Genomic DNA, 23,515 nt, shown 5'->3' with positions numbered 1-23,515 from the left:
ATGTATGTTATTTATACTTCTATGTTTTTTAGCAAAAAGCATTCTATATAGTACCAAAAAAGGGTTCTTTGGCTTGTAACAATAGAAGAACCCTTTTTGGTGCTATGTAGTAACCTTTTCAAAAGGATTCTGTATATTAACGTCTACAGCACATTCTCCATCAATCTGAAGAACCATTTCACCATGCAGAGAACCATTTAATCATGTAAAGGGTTGTTTGAGTGTTCATAGTTCTATACAGAACCATTTTCTTTACTAAAGAAGAACCCTTGAAGAACTGTCTTTTTTAAGAGTATACATACATAAATGTCCATACAGAGGTCCATTCAATCTATTGTAAAACTAATGAAATTGCAGTTTTCAAGACCTTTGCATGCTGAGCATGGTTTATTTGTACATTTATAACCAATGCTATCTGGCACACCAAACACGATTTTTTGGACAGCAAAAATGCGATGTTATTTTATTCACCCACTGTTTGATTTTTGCGAACTTTCACCGGTGACATGAACTCACTGACCAACCATGGTCGCCTCTGCTGTTGGTATGACGACAATCAAGATGACATAGCAGCTGTGTTCCAGCAAATAGAACATTTTCACAAATGCTAAAAGGATCAGAATCTCCAAAAGCAGCTCAAACTGAGCTACAAACATTCGAGTTACAGCCTGTGTGGAAGTTCTCAAAGTTCCAGCTTCTGAATGAAGTGATGAAGATCTTTATGCTACTTTCACTTTTCATGAATGGACAGCAGCCCTGTGTCACAGTTTGCTCACTCTGTGAGAAGATCTTATATGCATTTTAAGACATTTAGCTCTTTTGATTTGTGCTTTGTCTCATGTGGAGCTGCATCTCCAAAATCAGCTTAGACTCTAACTCTACAAACAGAAATCAGAACTGTCCAGGCTGTGGTCTTCTCTGTGGTTCTTTATGGATGTGAAAGTTGGATATTAAACAAGCAAGACAGGAAAAATATAGATGCCTTTGAACTCTGGTGTTGGTGAAGACTTTAAGAGAATATTGGACATAAAAAAAAAACAAATATTTACAACATATGGCAGACGCTATTATCCAGAGTGACTTACATTTTGATCAATTTTTACACAGGTAGGTGAGTGTAGTGTTGAGAGTCTTGAGAGGACTGACTGGGGACCATGGTCTGTTGTGGGCCTGTGATGGCACTTGTCTTGAAAATCAAAGAAAATAAATATAATGAAAATCAATAAAAATATAAAATGTTTGCCAGATAACAACATTAATACAAGCCACACAATAACAGTGCACAAAGGCAGTTTTGCCCTTTGCCTCTGGAAAAAACTCACACCAATATTCTGCTGATATTTCATGTTCACTGATATACATCACATACTGCAGGACTAGGCCCTCAAATATCACTTTGCTGAAAATTCCCTAAAAATGACATTTTTAAGCAAAAACATTGACACAAAAAACGGATACATTCTAATAGGAACTAGTTCATTGAAAAGACCATCATGCTCTTTTCCAAGTATTTTTCAACATAATTTTCCATTGTAACATTTAGTATGGGGCAAATTCTGATGACCTACAGATAACATTAACGTAAATTGACGAGCACTGTGTGAAAATGGTGATTTAATTCTAATTTTCCTGTCCAATATTGTGATTGAAATTTAAATTGTGTTTATTTTCTCTAATAGAGGTCCTGAAGATGTGCACATTCACCTTTTCTGGCTGGAGCCTTGAGCACTGAACGTTGTGTTAACGTGTTATCGTGTTCACTCAGGTGCATGTCTGTGTTTGGTTGGTCTAACTCATCTATCAGCAGCTCATGAGTTCCCTGTTATTAGAATAAATTTCTCCAGTTAAACCTTTTTAAGATGAAGTGAAAGAAGTGCAGTTTGGACAGTCCAGACTGCCTGGATCTTTAAGGAGAGAGTTTAAAGCTCTGCTGCTGGTTTTTAAAGCTCTAAATGACCTTAAAGCTCCTGAATGTCTGTCTGTTTATGATCTCAGATCTGCAGAAACTGACCTTCTGCAAACACCTTCTGTAAAACAGAGAAAACATGGAGAGACTCTTTTTGTTATTCTGCTTCTAAACTGTGGACCTCAGTTCACCTTGTATTAGACAGTCAAGTTCAGAGCTTACTTGTAAAAAACATCTGAAAATGCAACTCTTTAACTCAGCTGTTTACTAAAACTCTACGGCTCTTTGGTGTTTTTCTGTTATTGATTTGGTGGATCTGTTATTGTCTTGTCTATTACTGTAAACATTATCTCCTGTCTGTAAAGCACTTTGAGCTGCCACCAGTATTGTGCTCCATAAATAAAGATATTATTATAATAATGTAGGCTATAATGAAAATTTGCACCCATTTCTATCACAATGTGGGGTTATATCCCTTTGCCAACACTCAGCATTGGGCATGGAGACCTTGTTACCATGTTTACATGCAGCCTGATAATCCGTTAACAGTCTAACTAATAGCTCAATCAGAATAGAATACGTCCATGTTTACACCTCAGTCGGAATAGACTAGTTTGATTGAGGGCATTCGAAACACAGTTTCTATCTGATTGAACAAGGTGGGTAATCCTGTATATAATCCGTTAAATAGAAGAATAATATCCGTGTAAACTCCAGTATCCAATTACATTCCCAATCTAAAAGTTTAAGTACGTCCTTTGCATGAGTGTTCATGTCATAGTGAAAGTTTATATCGTTCAACATGGCGGGAGCAGAAAGCATCTGTTAAAGATGCTTTGATCTTTAACAGACGGTGCGGGACGGGCGTCCAGCTTATGTGTCTCAGAACACAACGTCTTCCTCTCGCCTTTTTTAATAAGTACATGTGAAGTACGTTTTCCTGACACTGACATAATTTAAAAGCAATTAAAAACACAAGCACTGCTCACTGCTGCTCGTCTCACTCTGACTGGACTCACGTGATGCTGGTTGTCTACACTAAGTGGTTCCCTACGCATGCACGTAATTTTGGATCAGATTACTTGTAGTATGCATGTAAACGGTGATTTTACATCATAGTGTTGAACAGAGTGAGCCCATAAGCACCTCAGTCTTAATCTATAATCCAAATTGAATTCAATTGGATAGGAGAACATTTTTGCATGTAAACACAGTGTTGTGCAAGTTAATGTAAATTAGCAATTATTTACAGTTACTTGTTATTTCTTTCAAAAGTAATTGAATTACTGTACCACTTACTGCATATAAAAGTAATCATTTACTAGGGAAGGTAACTTTTGCGTTACTTCTAACTGTTCTAACACAGGCTGCATGTCCTCAATAGAACAATCAGCAATCTACCTGCTTACAAACTGTGTTTAAAATCCAGCCTTGGCTGTTGAATGGAGGGGCTTGTTGGTCAGCGGCACTAATGCTGGGACCTTTCACAGCTTTGTAGAAGCATGTTTTAGCAGGTGCTTCAGAAGACGCCCCACGCTGGGCGTACAACTTTGTACATGCTATTTACATTTGAATTCTCTACACTCACACTGTATATATGTACATTACATTTATACTTGCAATATCTATATTTTTTACCACTCCTTAATTGTACATAATTAAGCATAATTAAGCATAAACATTGCTTAAAGGTTATTTTCCTGCATTTGTATATATACATACAATATAGGTCAATAATATTGTATTTTGCACTTCTGGTTAGATGCTAACTGCATTTCATTAGCTCTGTACCTGAACTCTGCACAATGGCAATAAATGAATCTAATCTATTCTAATTCGAATTACCATTCTTTGATGTGGGTAAGGTTCTCACACCTGAACATATTAATAATAATAATAAAAAGAATCTTTATTTATAGAGCACTTTTCATGCTGTTGGCGCTTCACAAACATTTACATTTACAGCTTTTATTGACCTACAAAAGCGCTGTGTTGTAAACCCCTCAGAGTGAACCCAGACTAGAGCAAACAGGTTAGAGTCCAAACTACAGACACTAGTTCAGACACTGCTAGAGACAGGAGCCAGAGCTGATAACTAGAAAGATTCAGAGTTACACACAGTATAAGAGCACCACATTTGAATACGACAGCTGATAAAGCTTAACAGTGATGGAACAAACTATGAACAAACTCAGATTCTCTAATTCCATATATGGAAATGTGTACAACTGTACACACACTGTTAGAAATAAAGGCTCTGTGCAGGTACATTTTTCATTCATCAAGGTACAAACAATGTAAATGTTCCCTCAAAGGTACAACAGTGGTTAAACATAATTAAGCATATTTTCATGCTGTTAACCTTAAATAAGTTTTTCTAGGTGAAAAGTACATATTTGTACCATTTTATAACATGTTTTAAAACAGAACAATAAAATAAAAACCTGGAGACGAGATGGGGTGTGTGGAGTCAATACAACTTAGACAATATCATTTCAATGGAATATGGTACAATTATGTTTCCTTTTTGAAGGTACTGAGATGTACCCTTGAGGGTTCCACCCCAGTGACAAGCCCTAGAGTTCAGTTTAGTACCTTTATTTCTGAGAATGTATCATAGCTTTTATTTCATAACCTATATGACTGTTACAAAAAACTGTACATTGGGAAGATGTATATCAATGTTTATATTTAGAATCTAATGTGTATATATTTATATACCTTTTATTTATTTTTGTTTTTAAGTACTACACACTCTCAGAATCCGTAGTAGCGAGTAATGAGCCCATTTACTCAGAACTCAGACTCAGCTTCAGTCTTTAAGTCTAGGCTAAAAACCTACTCAAGGCTTTGGTAATTAGTTTTCCCTGTAAGATAAAAGGTGCAGATCTAGGGGTTGAAGGAATTTATTGTTGTGAAATGTGCTGTAGTTGTGTGTGAATGTGCTGAAGTTGTATTTTAGGCTGCCTATTTTGTGTTTCTCCTTATATGGTCATGTTTGTCACACCTGTTACTTGTCCTGTATAAGCTGGGTCTAATCTTGGCATCAGTCCAGCTATAAAACTGCATCAGCCCAGTGTCTTATGGGCTGGCTGGGTGTCTGGAACCTGCGCGCGCAACAAATAAACGTCACTTGTCCAGACAACAGATTCCCCTGGTTTGGAATCAAGAGGGTTTGGATTCTTCAAGTGGTGCCGTGACCCGGATTGGCCACCTCATCTCTATGCTGTAGGTGAGTGCCCATTTCGAAGCAAACCCTGAAACCAGAAGGATATCCTCCTCTTGTTGACGGAACAGAGGGGAAGACCGCGGTAGTGTTCCCATAAGCCCATGGCAGGAGAGAAGGCAACCACACAGAGGGGTGGTAGGGTGGCATCTGATAGGTCTGATAATGTTTTCATTGTCAGAGCGGATGAACCGTTATATAAACATATAGACTCATCTAGTTTGGACAAATACTATCAAAAGAAAGCGCCTGCTCATTCAGATAAAATATGGTCCCTAGATGAGAAGTTAAATATGTCATTCTGGCAAAATCGCAGAACATGTCTTAATGCACGCGACCTCCAAGGCAAAATAGGCCTGTGGAAGTATAAACGTAAGGAAAAGTTTGATGTTTTAAATTAAGTTTGATACAGTGACTGGGACTAACTTCCTGGAAAGCTCAGGGTTGAGTTTCAGATACAACCTAAGCTGTGTTTAAAAGCCAAAGTAGCGCTGACCTCTGCCCTGTACTGGGGTCTGTGCAAGTTTTTATGGTTGTCCTGTGTTTTCATGGTGGCATTAGGTGTCATCAATCAGCTCATGGGGCAAGGTATTAGTTTTATTTTTTATGCCTGAAGTGGTCCAAATCTCTTGCAGATTGTGGCTTACTAAAGGTTGAACATGTCAAGCTGACTGGGTTTTCCTTGTCAGCATACCATGCAGTATAAAATTAATAATGCAGTCTTTTGTGGGGTTGTGCAATTATTCACAACCTTGAATTGAGGTTTATGCAAAACCTGCTCAACGACTATACGTTCTAACTAAACCAGAAAATCAGAAAACTGAGTTTCAGCTAAATGATGATCAGTTAAGAGTTTTCATTCTCTTAAACCTGCATTATGCAGTGCCCTAGGTCTAGCGAACATAGAAACTACTGTTCACACTGTATGTTTCAGCATCACTAGGGTTTGTGTCTAGCTGTTTAACTCAAACTCATGGTGACAAAGAGAGGCCTGTGTTTTATTACTCTGCTAAAATAGACACAGTAGCACTAGGAATGTCACCTTGCCTGAGAGCAATCCAGGCAACTTATCTGTCTGTTTTAGTTGTTGCTCCAATTGTTTTGGATCAGATTCTTACTGTTAAATGTCCACACTCAGTTTCCTCTTTGCTCTTAAATGGCAGGATTGTTTCAGTGACAGCACAAAGGTGGGGTAACTGGCTTGCAGTTTTAACTGCCCCTAATATAGTGATCAAAAGGGCACCTGTGAATGCTATTTCAGATCATTTGGTGGAACTGGAGTATGATTCAGATGATTGTGAGTGTGACACTCTGGTGTCTAGTACGGTGCAAAGTATGTATGCTGAAACACCTTTGCCAAAAGCTGATGTTGTGTTATTCACAGACAGCTCTTCCCGCATCCTTGATATGGGACAACGCACAGGGTGGGCTGTCACAACACAGTATGAAAAAATAGTTACCAGCAGATTGCCGGATCATTATTCCGCACAACAGTCAGAACTGGTAGCACTAACTCGTGCCTGTGTGCTTGCTAAAGATTTAAAAGCAAATGTATTTGTTGATTCAATGTATGTCCACGGCATATGCCATGATTTTGGCTTGTTATGGAAGCAGAGACATTTCTTGACAGCAAATGGAACCCCAGTGAAAAAGGCTCAGCAGGTGGCAGACCTCATGGAAGCATTCACACTTCCAAAACAGGTTGCTATTATTAAAATAAAATCCCATTCTTCTGCTTCGTCTTCTGAACACCAAGGCAACTGTTTAGCTGATAATGCAGCAAAAAGGGCTTGTCTTTTGCCTATCGAATATATCCTGTCAACCTGTGAACAACCTGTTGTTAAAAATTTGGCTGATCTGCTTGCTTTATACCAGCAGGCCCCAGGTTTGGAAGTTTGGACTTGGGTTGAGCGAGGTGCATCTCTTCGCGATGGTGTCTGGGTTAACGGGGGTAAATATGTGGCTCCTGATGCCCTGCTTCCCTATTTGGTGGCTACCATACATAGTCTAGGTCACCCTGGAGTAACCCAGATGGTACATCGCTTCAACTAAGTATGGTGGAATCCTAAATTCCGCAAGTATGCGGAAAGTCATTGTCTAGCTTGCACCACCTGTCTTAAGGCAAATCCAGGACCTGCAGTCTCCCTCCCCTACCAAACTGTAACACCACTGAGTGGCCCATTTCAAGAATTGCAGGTAGATTACATCACTTTGCCAAGATGCCAGGGAAAACAGGATTGTTTGATAATAATTTGCAAGTTCTCAAGGTGGATTGAGGGATATGCCACTACTAAAGGCACCGCCCTGCATACCGCTAAATGTCTGGTGAAAGATTTTATCCCAAGGTGGGGTCTCCCAAGGGTCATTGAGAGTAATCAAGGAACTCACTTAACTGGGAAGGTTTGTCAAGAAGTAGCAAGGTTGTTGGAGATAAAGTGGCATCTCCACTGTCCCTATCGACCTCAAGCATCAGGTCATGTTGAAAGGATGAACAGAACTTTAAAGTCCAGACTGACCAAGTTACATCATGAAGGGGTTTCATGGGTAGAAGCTTTACCGGTTGTACTTTGCAGCATCAGAGCTAACAGAAGTACCCAGCTGTCACCATATGAGATTATTACTGGTTGTCCTATGTCACTTCCAGGAACTATTGATTTAAGAGCAGCAGACATACATGTTATGTCTGATAGTCTGCTGCAATACTGCCAGACATTATCTGAGCCTGTTGTCGCTGCTCAGAAACAAGTGCTGGATGCATGGAAAGAACTCACAAAGGATGGTCATCCTATCGTCTCAGGTATGTGGGTAATGGTTAAGGTGCATAACACTCAGCCATTAGGGCCAAAGTGGGAAGGTCCATATCAGGTCCTCCTTACTACACCCTCTGCTCTAAAATGCCAAGGAAACCCAAAATGTATACATGTGAGCCATACCAAGGGGGAGCCACCACTTGATGGTGATGGCTAGTTTAGGGATAAAATGGGTGACTCTGGTTGGGAGATGCTCTGAGGAGGAACTATGATGTTTAGGTCATGCGGGTCAACCTCAAGAGTGAAGATCTTCCTAATTCCCCTTTGCGACTAGCGCTCCCCTACTCCCAGCAGAGGCCAGGACCCAGGTTAGGTAGGGAAAGAAGGTATCCATTACAAGGGCTAAACCAAACCTTTATACAAGGGCATAAGACACGGGTTGTGTACTAAGAATATGATACTGCTGCTATGTCTATGTGTTTTGTTTTAGGATATGCCCAGAGTAGACCTGACACTTTGACGAAGGAACAGGACATCAGACGGGTTCCTGAAGGGTGGTCGATGAACTGACATCAAAGCCTATCTAGGTCCCCTGACGCTGCCCTGTGAGCTGTTTGGACACATCAACACTTTCTCCCTATATTCTGGAAGAGAAGATGGCTACGACGACGACAAGCTGCATGAACAAAAGACTTTTATAACAAAAAGGGAATAAAGAAGAATGAAACCTGTAGTTTTCATAAACATTCTAACAATAGCTTTTGCAGGCATGATGGAGGATGTTTGTGACCACAACATGGTCTGTGCTCAGGCCATCCTGTGAGCACAAAATCATACCTTAGGAGGTGATGGTTGTTTTGTTTGTCATGCCTTGCATCACCGCTATTATGTGATCCCAATGTCTAACATTTCTGTGCAAGCTTTATGTACAGATCATTCTGCATCTGAACCCATGAGAATAATAGCACAAATGATGGTAGATGGTATAAGTGAAGATAACTGGTCATTGCCTATGGTTAGATGTCTGAGGTCAAATAGAGCTGCCTGTTATAATTCAAGTGCTGATAGCTCCCGGACAGTTGGCTGGCAGTATACTGTTAGAGTTGGTAGTACTAATTACAACTTTTGTTGATCAAAATTTGACTATAGCACGTGATTATCAGGATAAATCTAGCTGGAATTATGGATTAGCAGATCCCATTCCTGTGAGGGCTTCCTCAAGCTGGGTATGTATTGACAAACCTTGTTATCCAGAGGACGCTTATCTTGGTAACAGTACATGTTCCGTTTCAATCTCTGCCTTCTCTATGTATGGCACATTTTGGTGTAACATTCTACCACCACAAATACCAACCCATGCGGTATTTGGATGAGGGAACCACTCCCTTTGGGTTTCTATTGTGTTTGTGGAAACAAGACTTATCCATCACTCCCATCTGATTCATGGTGCAGTTCCTGTTACATGGCTGTAGTCATGCCTCCTATTACAGTCCATACCGATCCATGGACCACATTACAATCTCATGGACCTTTACATCGTATGAAAAGAGAACTTGGCATTACCCTAGCAGGTATACATACATGGAATGGTCACATTATGAAGGACCCCTGGTCTAGCATAGCGCAGACAGTAGGGTGGAGAATATTTCCATTTGGAGGTGTTGTAGATGCCTTACAGAAGATAAATTATTTGGCTTATTCCACACAGAAACTAGCTCATGAGACTAGTGAAGCTCTCCGCTTAGTAAATGATGAACTCCGTGCGTTAAGAGAAGTAGTGCTGGAGAATAGGAAGGTTTTAGACTTGCTGACCTTAGAAAAAGGAGGGGTATGCTGTATCTATGTCCCAGATAACTATGAAAATATTGATAAGTATGTAGCAGATCTTCATAGACTCAAAATCCTACTCCGGAGGGAATGCTCGATAAGTTCTTTAACTGGGTTGGCAACATATTTGGAGGTATATTTTCTCGGATCTTACAGCAACTGCTCCGTTATGTACTTCCCTTTGTAGCACCAGTAATAGTTGCTATTGTTATTTACTTTTGCCTTAAATTACTCTGGTGCTTAATGACTAAACTCCACCGGTGTAGGCGTTCCTTATAACCATGGAACCACTTCATTTCCCCAATTTGCCTGTATGCGGACTGAAGGGAAAAGAGACCCGTCTTTAGGACGTGAAGAAAGAGGGAAATACTGGCCATATTTCTCTGGAAGAGGAAAGGATAGATTGATTAAGCTTGCGAGAACATACATTTTGTAGTATGTTCTAAGGGGGGGATGAAGGAATTTATTGTTGTGAAATGTGCTATAGTTGTGTGTGAATGTGCTGAAGTTGTATTTTAGGCTGCCTATTTTGTGTTTCTCCTTATATGGTCATGTTTGTCACACCTGTTACTTGTCCTGTATAAGCTGGGTCTAATCTTGGCATCAATCCAGCTATAAAACTGCATCAGCCCAGTGTCTTACTGGCTGGGTGTCTGGAACCTGCGCGCGCAACGAATAAACTTCACTTGTCCAGACAACAGATCGAGCCCCCTGGTTTGGAATCAAGAGGGTTTGGATTCTTCAGGGTTCATGGTCATAAAATATTATGGTAAACTGGGAGTGTTGGTGCTGACGGTGGAGCAGAGGGGTGCTGACATCTCAGGGAGCCCTCATATCTCTGTTACTTTCTGGCTCTCCCTCTTAGTTAGGCTGTAATAGCTCGACCTGCCAAGGTGTCTGCTGCTGTCTGTTAACCCTGTAAAGTGTAATCAGTCACTCTTTACAGAACTAACCCTCTGTGTGTTTTCTTTTTCTGTTGAATAACTGCCCATCCTGTACAGTCTGATGCTCTTGCTTCTCCACTACTCGCCAGCCTTCTGGTCCGTTTTGACCACCATGGAGCTTCTTGCGGTACAAGTCTGTGCAAACCTCACCTGCATGAACTGACCCACCTGATGATACTGCATTTTTTAAATCATAGACATTGCTTCTCCTGCTTTTCCCCTTTTCTCTATCTTATACTGATGGTTAAATCTCATTCTCTGCTGTTATTGCTTTGCTATCCGGTGTTGACCAGAGGAGGATGGGTTCTTGTGACAGCTTTGTAGGAGTCAGACTCTCGCAGAGCAGGCTGTGGTTAAAATGTTTAATAAAGGATAACCCAGAAATGGAGTATGAAAACAGGATAGGGGTCATACACACGCAAACGGGGCAATACAGGCTAAGCTAAGTCAGAGTGAAAGACACAAGCGAAAGGTCACAACACTATAGAAAAAAAGTCAAAAGGGGTCAGGCTACAATTGTAAACGAGTAACACAGAAAAAACAAACCAGGAAGTCAAACACTGGAACAAAAGGCTCGGTAATGCACAGGGGACTGATACAAGGAGACCATGAAAACAAACAGGTTATATGAGCACATGAACAGGTGACAGCAATCAATAATCAGGTGAACAGGAGCGCGGATAGCTGGATGGCTGAGAGTTCATGGTCATGTGAGGATTCTGGGAGTTGGAGTTCTGGACAAAGTGAGGGGTGACAGTTCTCTTTTTAAGTCTTGGCTTCTCTAAAGGTTTCTTCCTCTTGCTCCTAGGCTGTTCCTGCACTACACAATTGTTTGCATGATTTTAACCCCAATTTGCCCCTTGCAACGAATTTTAACAGTCTGAATCGATTTTCCAAGTTGGGAGCTCAATCGGAAGTGACTGATGGCACAGATTATCTCTTAGTGTGTGAGGAGGAATGTGAATATTTAGTCCCCCGATCGAACTCTGAAGTGATCAGAGACCCTCCGTTGGGGAGTTTTTTCTTGTCACTGTTGCCTTTGGCGACGCTTATGGGCTCTTGGACACAGATTTTTCTGTAAAGCAGCTTTGGGACAACGCCTGTTGTAAAAAGCGCTGTATAAATAAACTTTGACTTGGCTTGACTTGATTTAAATTTCAGTAATTGTAACTGTGTTATTTAACCCCTCATAATCTCAGTCTTATTACATACTAAAGGCCTCAGCAAACTTCTTGCGAAACAAAATTCTTGAGGGTTTCGTGAAGCCGAAGCACCTTCACAAGCTTACAAGTTCATAATATTTTCTGCGGTTTCATGTTGCCTGTCACGGGTGCTCCGCTAATGCAGGTGGCGCTATGACATTTTGTGGTAAGTTCCACGACTACTGGAAAACGATTCTATCACAGTTCCAACTATGGCGATGTGCGAGTCCAGAATACTGCCACCATTTAAGGTGGAATGGGAAAATTCGAAAAAGAAGCTGGCAAGGAAGACAACTTCAGCCTCTTGTGATCCTTTTGTGAATTTAAATATAAGATAACCTGAATGTTTTGATGCTCACTACAAGTTAGTACTACTGAATAACAGACTGGACATCTTACCATTAGGTGGTATTCATTGATTATTTAATACATGTGTGTTTCACAGTGAAATACTGGTGTGTCTGCCAAAGCGCTCAGCGTACTTCTTGTAAAATGAAGCTCCTCAAAGTCGTCCATTTTTGTTTCATGGCACGCCTCTTTTTCACAGACTTTGTCGCATAGTGTTTCTGTCCACAGAGTTCACCCAGCTGCCGTTTGCGCGAAACACTATGAGCAAAGCCTCAAAGCGACGTCTACAGTTGTTCATTTTCTCTGCAATTACGCCATATTGTTCGCTGAAGCTAGGCAAACTTCATCTACACAAGAAGTATGCTGAGGCCTGTAGGCTTATTATTCAGTAACTACAGGGACTTTAGTGCAAACTGGCTGAGCTATTCTAGATTATAGTAGTGTGTAATTAAACTTTGCGGCCAAAAGTAATGGAATTACAGTTACAAGCTGATTTGTAACCCGTTCCTTTAAGACTGGTGACCTGAGTCTCATGTGCAGCCGCTCTCATTCTACTGGTCAGTGCTTTTCTGTGGTGATTATACAAGCTGTGTCAGCATCATGTCCAACTTAAAGCAGCTGAACTCACTCAGCGCAGATCTACTCGCATGGCATCCTTTCAGAAGTCTGTTCTGTGTGTTTAATGGATTATTTTGTTTGTTGTGAATAAACAGCTGTTGTCTGACATACTTTTCTCTGACCTTTGACCCCTGGGCAGTATTGACGCTGCATTGTTGGCAGGTTTTGAACACAGGTGTTGCGTCATATCCAGCGCAGAGGCTGAGTCCTGCTGTCTTATCGATGCTTTTCTTCTTTTATTGGGTCACTCCTGCTGTATCTGCTCCTGATAACGACGCTTTAAAGCAGCGGAAACTTTAACGCTCTGATAAACTGCTCAAACCCGCTGACCCCCAAGGGCCACATCATTTACGTGAGAAAGCAAAGCACAAAAACGCGCACAACATGCACTTACAGTGCTGCTAGTGCTAAAATCACGCAAACTGCACGCATCTCCGCCCACTGACTGCGACACACGGAGCGTTTAGGCGCAGCAAAAAAGCGCGGAGTCCGAGAAGATCGGGACAGAAGAGAAAACGAAAGTTTAGTGATGAAGAGATAGCGACATTAATAAATGAAGTTATTTTCTGCCAAAACTTTTTACAGCAGAATTATTGTCTAGCTCAAAACACTGAATTAGGGAACCAACAGCACGGAATGTCAACGTAAAGGGGGTCACCTGGGGAAGAGGCGGAGCTCTGAGAGTAAAATACTGTTACTGTGTTTGAATGGCGTTTACAGACACTATTGGACGCTACTTTCATTTTAACACTTTTCTCTGCTTGCATAATGATGCACAAATTGTGAACATCAGGTTTATAAATAACACTATTTTCGTCAGAGCGAACCTGAAGCCAGACACTAAAGACCTAGCACACCTGGCTCTCAGCCTTGGACGGAACAAAACTAGTAACATTACAACGGAAGGAAAAACCTTCAAAACTATCAGTCTAAGTTATTGCCATGAGATTTTATTCCAAGCAATTTTGGATTTTTTTTTCGTCTGTTCATCATGACGTTTGAACACAGCAAAAAGGGAAGCTAGCATTTTCAAAGTGTGTTAAAAAAAACAACTTTTTTTTTACCTGTGACAATATGCTTACAGTGCTTAGCACTAATTCAGCACTGCTAATATTCAATCTGACTCGTGTCAATCAATTAATTAATCAATCAATCAATCAACCTTTATTTAAACTTAGGGTACACTCATGTACATTGTAGCTAAACCAACACAGAAAAATTTGAAATTGAATTTGAAAAAACGCATCAATGCTAAAAAACAAACAAACAAAAAAAATCATAATGGTAAATTTAATTGTAAAAAAAAAAATCAACCAAATTAGAAACTATTAAAATTGCAACAATATAATAACTTAATAATTAGCAGAGATAAAATATATATAAAACATAGTTAATGAAACAAATAAAAGAAGATGTAAAATGATTGCAAATTTGCAGCCAAGAAATAAAGGTTCATGAAAAAATAAATCAAACAATAAATAAAATGAATAATTGACACAAAATTATGTTAAAAGTGAACTAAAGTCAAATAAAACAGTTGCAGTGTAGCGTTGGGGGGCACTCAGGGACAGCAGTGCAGAATCGGGTTTCCCTGGTTCTGTGGAGGGCCAGGTCCAGCCCAGCAGGTTTATTCTGTGCAAGACGTGCTTTTCACACACTTTTTTAGCCCCTCAAGGTTACAGTGATAGCAGATAAGATGGTCAGGTAGAGGAGACACGGGAGCTGGTTGGTGAGCCGCTGCTTACCCAGCAGTCTGCACAGCTTCTCACACACACACTCATACAGGGCTTCAGAACCGGCATGATGCAGAACACCAGAACCCGTGCAGGGCAGAGTCATTGCTTTATACTTTCTGTTTGCTATTTTATACTTTAAGATGTACTAAGCTAAAGTATAAGTATAAGCTAAAGTTCAGTGAACCTCCCCCACCACACATACACTCGACGTGTTTGGTGTCTGAAATTTGATTTTTGAGTTTGAGCTCTGGAACTGCGAGGATAAAGTCAGTTTAAGTTTAAAATGTTTTTATTAAGACAATGTATCAACTCAGTGAGGCTTTGAGGCAGGAATGTGATGATTCAGGCTTACAGTTAACACCACACCAGCTAAAGGTGCTTGTTGACAGCTTTAATCAATCAGACAATCATTCAATCAATACAGTTTCAAAACACAAACAATTCAGAACATTAAATAAGACCTGCAGGGTTCAAAACACACTTGAGCTAAAATCTCTGAGCCGTACACTCTTAAAATGATGTATGATTTAGTAAAGAAAAAAGTACATAGAACCATGAACACTCTAAGAACCATTTGCATCATGAGAAGGTTCTTCAGAATGTGTTGTATATGGTTCTATATAGCACCAAAAAGGTTCTACTGTTATGATGTCAAGCCTGTGACAATAGAAGAACCCTCTTTGGTGCTATATAGAACCCTTTTCAAAAAGGTTCTGTATATAACCATATAAACACATTCTCCATCAATCTGAAGAACAATTTCACCATGCAGAGAACCATTTTATCATGCAAAGAACCATGTAATCATGCAAAGGGTAGTTTGAGTGTTCACGGTTCTATATAGAACCATTTTCTTCACTAAAGAACCCCTGAAGAACCATTTTTTAAGGAGTGTAGTGAGCACTGAATGGCAGAATGTGCAGTAGAAATGACTAGAATGGTTATAATGCACTATAAAAGATCAGTACACTACCTGATCCCTAAAAGTATTCAGACATTTTTGTCATACTTAAAAGTTTTTGTTACAGAACCAAGATGTCAAAATAAGAGTCAGTTTTAAGTTTTAAGTTTTTAAGTTTTAAGACCGTTCCAACACTGTCACTGTTTATCTATCTATTTTTTCCAAATGGGATTACATTTATGGTGTTTGCTAAACTATTGCTGTAATTGAACATGCTACGTATAAAATATCAAACAGAAAGAAAAATAGTGACTCTGTCCTGTGTGAGCTCTGGTGTTCTGCACCGTGTTGGTTCTGATAGCCCTATGTTGTAGCCTTTATGAGGCCAAGTGTGAAAAACAGCTCCAGACTGTTTTTACAGAAGCTCAGTCTGCTCTGCAGGATTCCTCCTCATAAAGAGTCACCATAAAAGTGCGAAAAGTAGTTTTCCCCTCAAACACCTCAAACAAGCACTATTTTATTCAACATTTTATGAAGTAACCTAAAGTTTAGTCATGAGGAAAAGCATCCAGATACCTTTTGGGTGCTGCTGTATAAGCAGAGAATGTGGTTTAGTGTAATAGTGACAGATTTACAGTGAAAGTTACAGAACTAAGCAGATGTGTGTGGGTGCAGTTCAGTGCTGAATTCGACCCCCCTGAGCTGAAGTGCAGCTGTAATGCAGCGTGCACGAGGTCTGTATGTGTACGTGCGTCACGTCGTCAAACCCAGCAGGGCAGATAGCAGGCCAGTGGGGTGGGGGGGGGGTGATAAAAATGTGCTGCTTTAAGGGTTCAGCTTTCACAGGGTTTTTTTTGCACACGTGACTGAAGTATATAAAGTCCCCTGGCGAGCCGCGCGCCGCACTACAGTCCCAAACTTGAGAGAACATGCTGCGCGTTCGCTGCCTGAGAGGAGGGAGCCGGGGGGCTGAGGCCGCCCACCTCATTGGGAGCCTGGTCAGTATCTTAACCGTCATCATCATCACTGCATGATGAGCTTTAGCATTTGATTTTAGGCCAAAAGAGAAGTCAGACTCAGACCTGCTCCTGCGATGAGAGGTGCTGGACGTTCCCCTGTGGTTCTGCCAGAGAACCCAGCCCTGCAGGAATTTTGAGTAATGAGCTGCTTTTTGCTTGCTCTCCTGCAGTCCGAGTGTCATTGCTATAACAGGATTAGTTGGTTTTAAACAATGTTTCCTGAAGTTGAGGCTCCTCTGCTGAAAGTGAAAGCTGAGCTCTGAGAACCTGTAAATCTACAGTTGCTGCCATCTGATTCAATTTGGGCCGAGATCTTTTCTGGCAGTTTGACTGGCCGTCTGTCCTTATCTCTCATCAACATGTGCCTTTGATCTTTGATCTTTGATCTTTAACCTTTAGGCCTGCGCCGTGCATGTGGGGTTTCTGTGCAGTTATGTAACAGAGGGGAGGGGCTTTAGATTAGAGCATGAGACTGAGCAGCATTAATTCATCATGCATTCATTCATGCACGCATTATTTCATGATTCACTGATTCATTAGTGTTTTCAATGGGTGCATATATATATATATATATATATGTATATATATATATGTGTGTGTGTGTGTGTGTATAAATATATATTATATATATATATATATATATATATATATATAAAATTTCATTTCTTCATTGATAAATGCTTCATTTACTCACTTACACATTCATTCATTCATCCATTCATTCAGAAACATACATGTAAGCATTCATGCATTAATTTATACATTCATGTATTCATTACTTCATATATTACTTCTTCTTCAAATGATTCATATAAATATAATATATTATATATTATTCATTAGTTAATTAATGCACTCATGTATGCAGACCTTCATGTATTTATACACTCACTGATACAGTCCTTCATCTATTCACTTCACTTCACTTGTTTAGTATCTCTCTCTCTCTCTTTCTCTCTGTGTTGTATCTGCAGGTCGGCCGCTCTATGAGCCGTTTGGTTCAGAATGTGTTTCGGAGCTCCAGCTCTGCTGCGGCGGTGCAGCCCCGCCCCCAGGAGGAGGCGGAGGAGTGCCCTGTGTGCGCATACAACGAGTGGGACCCTCTGGAGGAGGTGATCGTGGGCCGGGCCGAAAATGCTCGCGTCCCACCGTTTACCGTTGAGGTCAAGGTGAGGTCACTCGCACCGCTGTGTGAGTTTCACCGCAACTACGCTTTCACACTGAGTGCTCAGGTGGTCAAATGTAGATAGAGCTGGACGATATGGCAAAAATATAATATTGCTATGCTTCAAGAAATTTTCAAGATACACAATACATCACAATGTTCATTTCTCAGACATCTGATCAGCTGAAACTGAAAAATAAGACGCTAAATCCAGTTAAAGGGACTAATTTTGCTCTCTTTATAATGAAACATGCAGTTGGTCAGTGTTTACAAGCACTGACATTATGATCAGAAAAGCATATTGTATTGTATTGTGACATCATTTATCACAATAATTATATATATTGTCAGATCACCCAGCCCTACACACACTTTAAGATGGTTCTTCAAGGGTTTTTAGTAAAGAAAATGGCCCTGTACAGAACCATGAACACTCAAAGAATCATTGGCATGCTAAAATGGTACTCTGCACTGTGAAATCTGCAGATTGATGGAGCATGTGCTATGGTTCCATATAGCTTAAAAAAGGGTTCTGCTACTGTTACAAGCTTGACATCATAACAATAGGAGAACCCTTTTCACTGCTATGTAGAACTATTTTCAAAAACATTCTATATAGAACCACGTATATAGTGTGTGTGCTGTAGGTGGTAAACACTGTTCTGAACTCCAGGCTGTTTGTTCTGTGTGTGTTGTTTTACAGGCCAACACGTATGAAAAGTATTGGCCGTTTTATCAGAAGTACGGTGGCCAGACATTCCCTGAGGAGCACCTGAAGAAAGCCATCGCTGAGATCGAGGAGATGTGCAATATTCTGCGTCACGAAGGCGTCATCGTCCGAAGACCAGAGCCCATCGACTGGTCTGTGGAGTACAAAACACCCGACTTCACTTCTACAGGTGAGAGTGAGACAAGGATAGAAATAAAACCGCCATAACGTTCTGTAAAAGCATTATAACTGTAATAAACAATTATTTTCATTATGTACCAAAATGTGTGTATTTACTGTCTGAAAAATCCTTGCATCTGCAATTTTCTGCACGCTAATTATCTAAATTGTTTTTTGATTTAAAAGTACAATCTTTACATGGTGTTAAAGTTTCATGATCAGTGAAACAATAAAAATGCTCCAAAAGTACATGGAAAAAAAGCATCCTATTAACTTACATTCAATATTAAGAACATTTTTTCTTTCTCATTTTTACCAATTTGCAGATTTTTTTATCATTTTTATATATATATATATATATATATATATATATATATATATAATTTGCGTGTTTATTAAGTGTTTTCTTTTATGTAAGAGTCTTTACTGTTAGTATGAATGGTCAGAGTGAACTGAGTGCTGATGAATCAAACAGGCCTGTATTGAATGTCTATGGGTTCAGTGATGAAAACAGTATGTAACACTATATTATGAATGCAGCCATGTAAGGTTGTGTTTAAGGCGTGTGTTTATGTTTGTGTGTGTGTGTTTATGTTTGTGCGTGTGTGTGTGTAGGTATGTACGCCGCGATGCCTCGGGACATCCTGCTGGTGGTGGGGAATGAGATCATTGAGGCTCCGATGGCGTGGAGAGCACGTTTCTTTGAGTATCGCGCCTACAGACCCCTCATTAAAGAGTACTTCAGGAAAGGAGCCAAATGGACCACCGCCCCCAAACCCACCATGGCTGACGAACTGTACGATCAGGTGGGCTTTCTCACACTCGCACACTCACATTCTTAAAGACACACTTTATATTTTTAGTAGAGACTGAGAGTGTAGAGCCCTCTAGTGGCTATTGAATACTTCTTAGTAGTCAGGGCTTGACTTTAAGCTTTTTAGAGGACTCATTATGGGGAAAAATCCACATTTCATTTCACTGTAAAAAAATTAGAAGTCAGCCTAACTTAAAATTGTAAAGCACAGTCCTCGTTTGGTGGGGTCAATGCAACTCCAACGATGCCTTAGCCATCCGTAAGTGATTACCCAAGAGGAAAAAATGCCTGATGGGATTGTGTGACAGAAAAGCTAGAAGGAAAAACTGGGTTTAAAAAAAAATAATTCTGTACTATTTACCTACCTTAGCAAAGCTAAAAATATAAGAGAACTTCTAAAAATGGTTCTCTATAGCACCAAAACAGGTTCTTCTATTGAATACAAGCCTGACATCATAATAGCAAAACCCTTTTTGGTACTAGACAGACCCATATGCAACACATTTTACATCAATCTGAAGAACCATTTCACAATGCAGAGAACCATTTAAGTATGCACATTGTTCTATATAAACTCACAGCTTTAACTTGCAATTACCTGCAAGTCAAGCAGATATTTTGTGTTTATTGGGTTTATCTGTCAGTAAACTAAGTAATCAGGTGACCAACATTTGTGCACTCCCTCTGGTGGCAGACTGTAGGTACTGCTGTGGCCTTTTCACAGTGAGCGTGTTTGTGTGCAGGACTACCCCATCCGCACGGTGGAGGACAGACACAAACTGGCTGCGGAGGGGAAATTTGTGACCACTGAGCATGAGCCCTGCTTCGATGCTGCTGATTTCATCAGAGCTGGAACCGACCTGTTCGTACAGAGGAGCCAGGTAACACACACACACACACAAACACAAGCTTACACTTATTCATAGTTTCCAATGCTGCATGAATGCATGTACAGAAATATACACTCACAGAGCTTATGCTAATATATGCTAATGCTAACAGTACACTATAATTAGCCACATGATATCAAACAGACAGAATTTAATTTATATTAAAACTGTGTATAAAATAAGAAAAAAGCTTGTACATCATCTTTAACCTCCACTGATGGCCCTGAATACACACACAATCTGTTTACACACACACACACACACACACACACTTACAGCACTGCAGTTAGATCAGTGAACTAAAGTGTGTTTAGAGGAGATTACTGCGGTCAGTGTGTGTTTACAACTGTTTTATTCTGTATGTATAAGTGATATAAATGTTTCCTTGCTCTCAGGTTACTAACTTCATGGGGATTGAATGGATGCGTCGTCATCTCGCTCCGACCTACAAGGTGCACATCATCTCCTTTAAAGACCCGAACCCCATGCACATTGACGCCACCTTCAACATCATCGGACCAGGCCTGGTGCTGTCCAACCCGGACCGCCCCTGCCGACAGGTGAGCTCAGCTGCACTGCTGCAGCTGCAGAGTGTGTATAATGGAAAGTTACAAAGTGATTGATATAGGGGATGTTACAGAATCACTGAAATATGGAATGTTACAGAATGACTGAAATATGAAATGCTACAGAATGACGAATTATGGAATGCTACAGAATGACGAATTATGGAATGTTACAGAATGACTGAATATTATAGAATGAATAACAGAATGTTACAGAATGATTGAAATATGGAATATTACAAAATGAATTATAGAATGTTACAGAATGACTGAATTATGGAATGTTACAGAATGACAAATATGGAATGTTACAGAATGACTGAATTATAGAATGTTACAGAATGACTGAAATTTGGAATGGGAGCTCAGCTGCACTGCTGCAGACACACAGACTTCATATGTGTGTATAATGGAAAGTTACAAAGTGACTGAGATAGGGGATGTTGCAGAGTGACTGAATTATAGAATGTTACAGAATCACTGAAATATGAAATGTTACAGAATGATTCAAATATGCAATGTTAGAGAATGACTAAATTATGGAATGTTAGAGAATGATTGAAATATGAAATGCTAGAGAATGACTAAATTATGGAATGTTACAGAATGGCTGAATTATGGACTGTTACAGAATGACTGAAATATGGAATATTACAGAATGACTGAATTATGGAATGTTACAGAATGAATGAATTACAGCATATTACAGAATGACAGAAATATAGAATGTTATAGAACGACTGAAATATGAAATGTTACAAAATGATTGAAATATGAAAAGTTATAGAATAACTGAATTATTAACTGAATAACTGAATAGAATCATCAATTTACTGTCAGAAAATGATCAGTTATTAATAACAGACTGAACTACTGTTGCAGAATGACTGAACTGCTGTCAAACATTGGCTGAATTACTGTTACGACAAATTGTTTTGACAGATTGAGATGTTTAAGAAAGCTGGCTGGACAGTGGTGAAACCACCAGTGCCATTAATTCCTGATGGTGAGTCTGAGTTGATATATCACATTCTCATATTTACAGGTTTATTTATTTTTGTTTTACAATTTTATCATGATTTGTAATATAACTGTTCACTGTTTCTGGAATAGACCACCCCCTCTGGATGTCCTCCAAGTGGCTGTCCATGAACGTCTTGATGCTGGACGAGAAACGTGTCATGGTGGACGCCAACGAGACTACCATTCAGAAAATGTTTGAGAATCTTGGTGAGTAGCGAGTCAACAAGTTAAGGGTGAAGTATATTTTTGTGTTGTAATAGTTGTTTTTTTTCTATTATTGATGTTTTGTAAAGTAGCTGTAAATTTAAACAATACAAAAAAGCTGTTGTTGTTATTGTGTTCTTCTGTGCTGATCATGCATCTGTGTGCTGTTCTAACAGGTATTAAGACGATTAAGGTGAGCATTCGTCACGCCAACTCCCTGGGAGGTGGGTTCCACTGCTGGACGACGGACGTCCGCCGCCGTGGGACCCTGCAGTCGTACTTTCATTAGCCTGCCAGAAACGAGCAGTTATTATTGAGCTTCCTTTCACACAGCAATGAGGATTTAACAATCAACATACAGTTCATCCTAATCAGTACTGCTGCATGTTCTGTGATTTTACTGAGCTGTGCATGTCAGAGCTTCTGCAGGTGTTTGAACGAGAAAAGAAACAGCAACAGAAACAAAGCTGAGACTCAGTCTCCTCAATAACGACTGCATTTCTGGCTGGCTACTGAGTCTATAACTATTGTAGGAATGACCGCTGTGCCGTCCCAGAGTTCCCAGGGAAGTAGGCAGGGTTCTGCTCTCAACGTCACCAAGACAACCAACACGACCAGGAAGAGACGAAGAGTTGCTACCTCCTTTTTACGATCGACGATGATTTACAGTTCTGTTATGTGATAGGGAGTGATTCTGCCGTGAATTTTGTACCTTTTTCTAAACGATCAGTCGTTGTAGGTCATTACACATTCGATTTCTTAGCTAAGATATTTTTATAAATGTGAACCAAAATGTAAATATATATATATGTGGTAAAGAACTTTTTCATACCTTTTATTGGCATATATTTTTCATTGTTTCCCTCTGACGAAGCTGTTTCTGTATCTGCGTAAAGGAGAGTTGTGGTGAGGTTTGAGTTTCTGTACCTTTGCCTCTGTCGTCATCCTCAATAGCGGATTCTGGCTCTCTGCTGCCGTCGCTGCTTTTGCTTTCGCTGCTTTTAGCGCTTTCGTTGCTTTCGCGTTTGAGGCGTATTCGCAATTCTGGGAACACTTCCGCTGCTTTGAGCCTTGCGTCAGTGTCGCCGCCCTGCTGGTGAGCGTCAAACTGACTTCTGAAGCGAGAGAAGTGTGTGAACGTATGCCGGGTCAAAACAAGTGAATTACACACCACAATTACAGCAAAATGTAACTTTGCATGATGTGAAACTATTACAAAAAAAAAAAAAAACTGACTGTAAAATAAAAAGTGATGTTTACTCACCCCTGGCCTGACAAGTCTTATTTCCTTTTTATTTAAAATATATATATATATATCAAGCAATAAAATCTCATGTATTTATGCAAATTTATGCTAAAAATAGTTTGTGTATTTTTTTTAATTTCCTCTATCAGGTTTTAAATCTTAAATACTGAGTTTAACTGTTTACAGAATGACTAAACTGAAATATTAACTAATATTAATAGTTAATAATATTGACAGTTTA

The 23,515-nt window shown here is 39.9% G+C and overlaps 1 protein-coding gene across 1 annotated transcript; it reads left to right on the top strand.

Moving 5' to 3' along the window:
* The first annotated feature begins 16,332 nt into the window (after nucleotides 1-16,332).
* Nucleotides 16,333-23,264, top strand: gatm (glycine amidinotransferase (L-arginine:glycine amidinotransferase)). Its single transcript, XM_036564574.1, has 9 exons — nucleotides 16,333-16,456; nucleotides 17,452-17,646; nucleotides 18,346-18,541; nucleotides 19,147-19,337; nucleotides 20,089-20,226; nucleotides 20,631-20,795; nucleotides 21,744-21,807; nucleotides 21,915-22,031; nucleotides 22,205-23,264. Exons 1-9 carry the CDS (start codon nucleotides 16,388-16,390, stop codon nucleotides 22,315-22,317), a joined length of 1,248 nt encoding a protein of 415 aa, XP_036420467.1. The 5' UTR covers nucleotides 16,333-16,387; the 3' UTR covers nucleotides 22,318-23,264.
* Nucleotides 23,265-23,515: the final 251 nt, after the last annotated feature.

Source organism: Colossoma macropomum, unplaced genomic scaffold (assembly GCF_904425465.1).
Source record: "Colossoma macropomum unplaced genomic scaffold, Colossoma_macropomum, whole genome shotgun sequence".
Classification (NCBI taxonomy): domain Eukaryota; kingdom Metazoa; phylum Chordata; class Actinopteri; order Characiformes; family Serrasalmidae; genus Colossoma; species Colossoma macropomum.
This window is presented reverse-complemented; position numbering and strand designations above follow the sequence as displayed.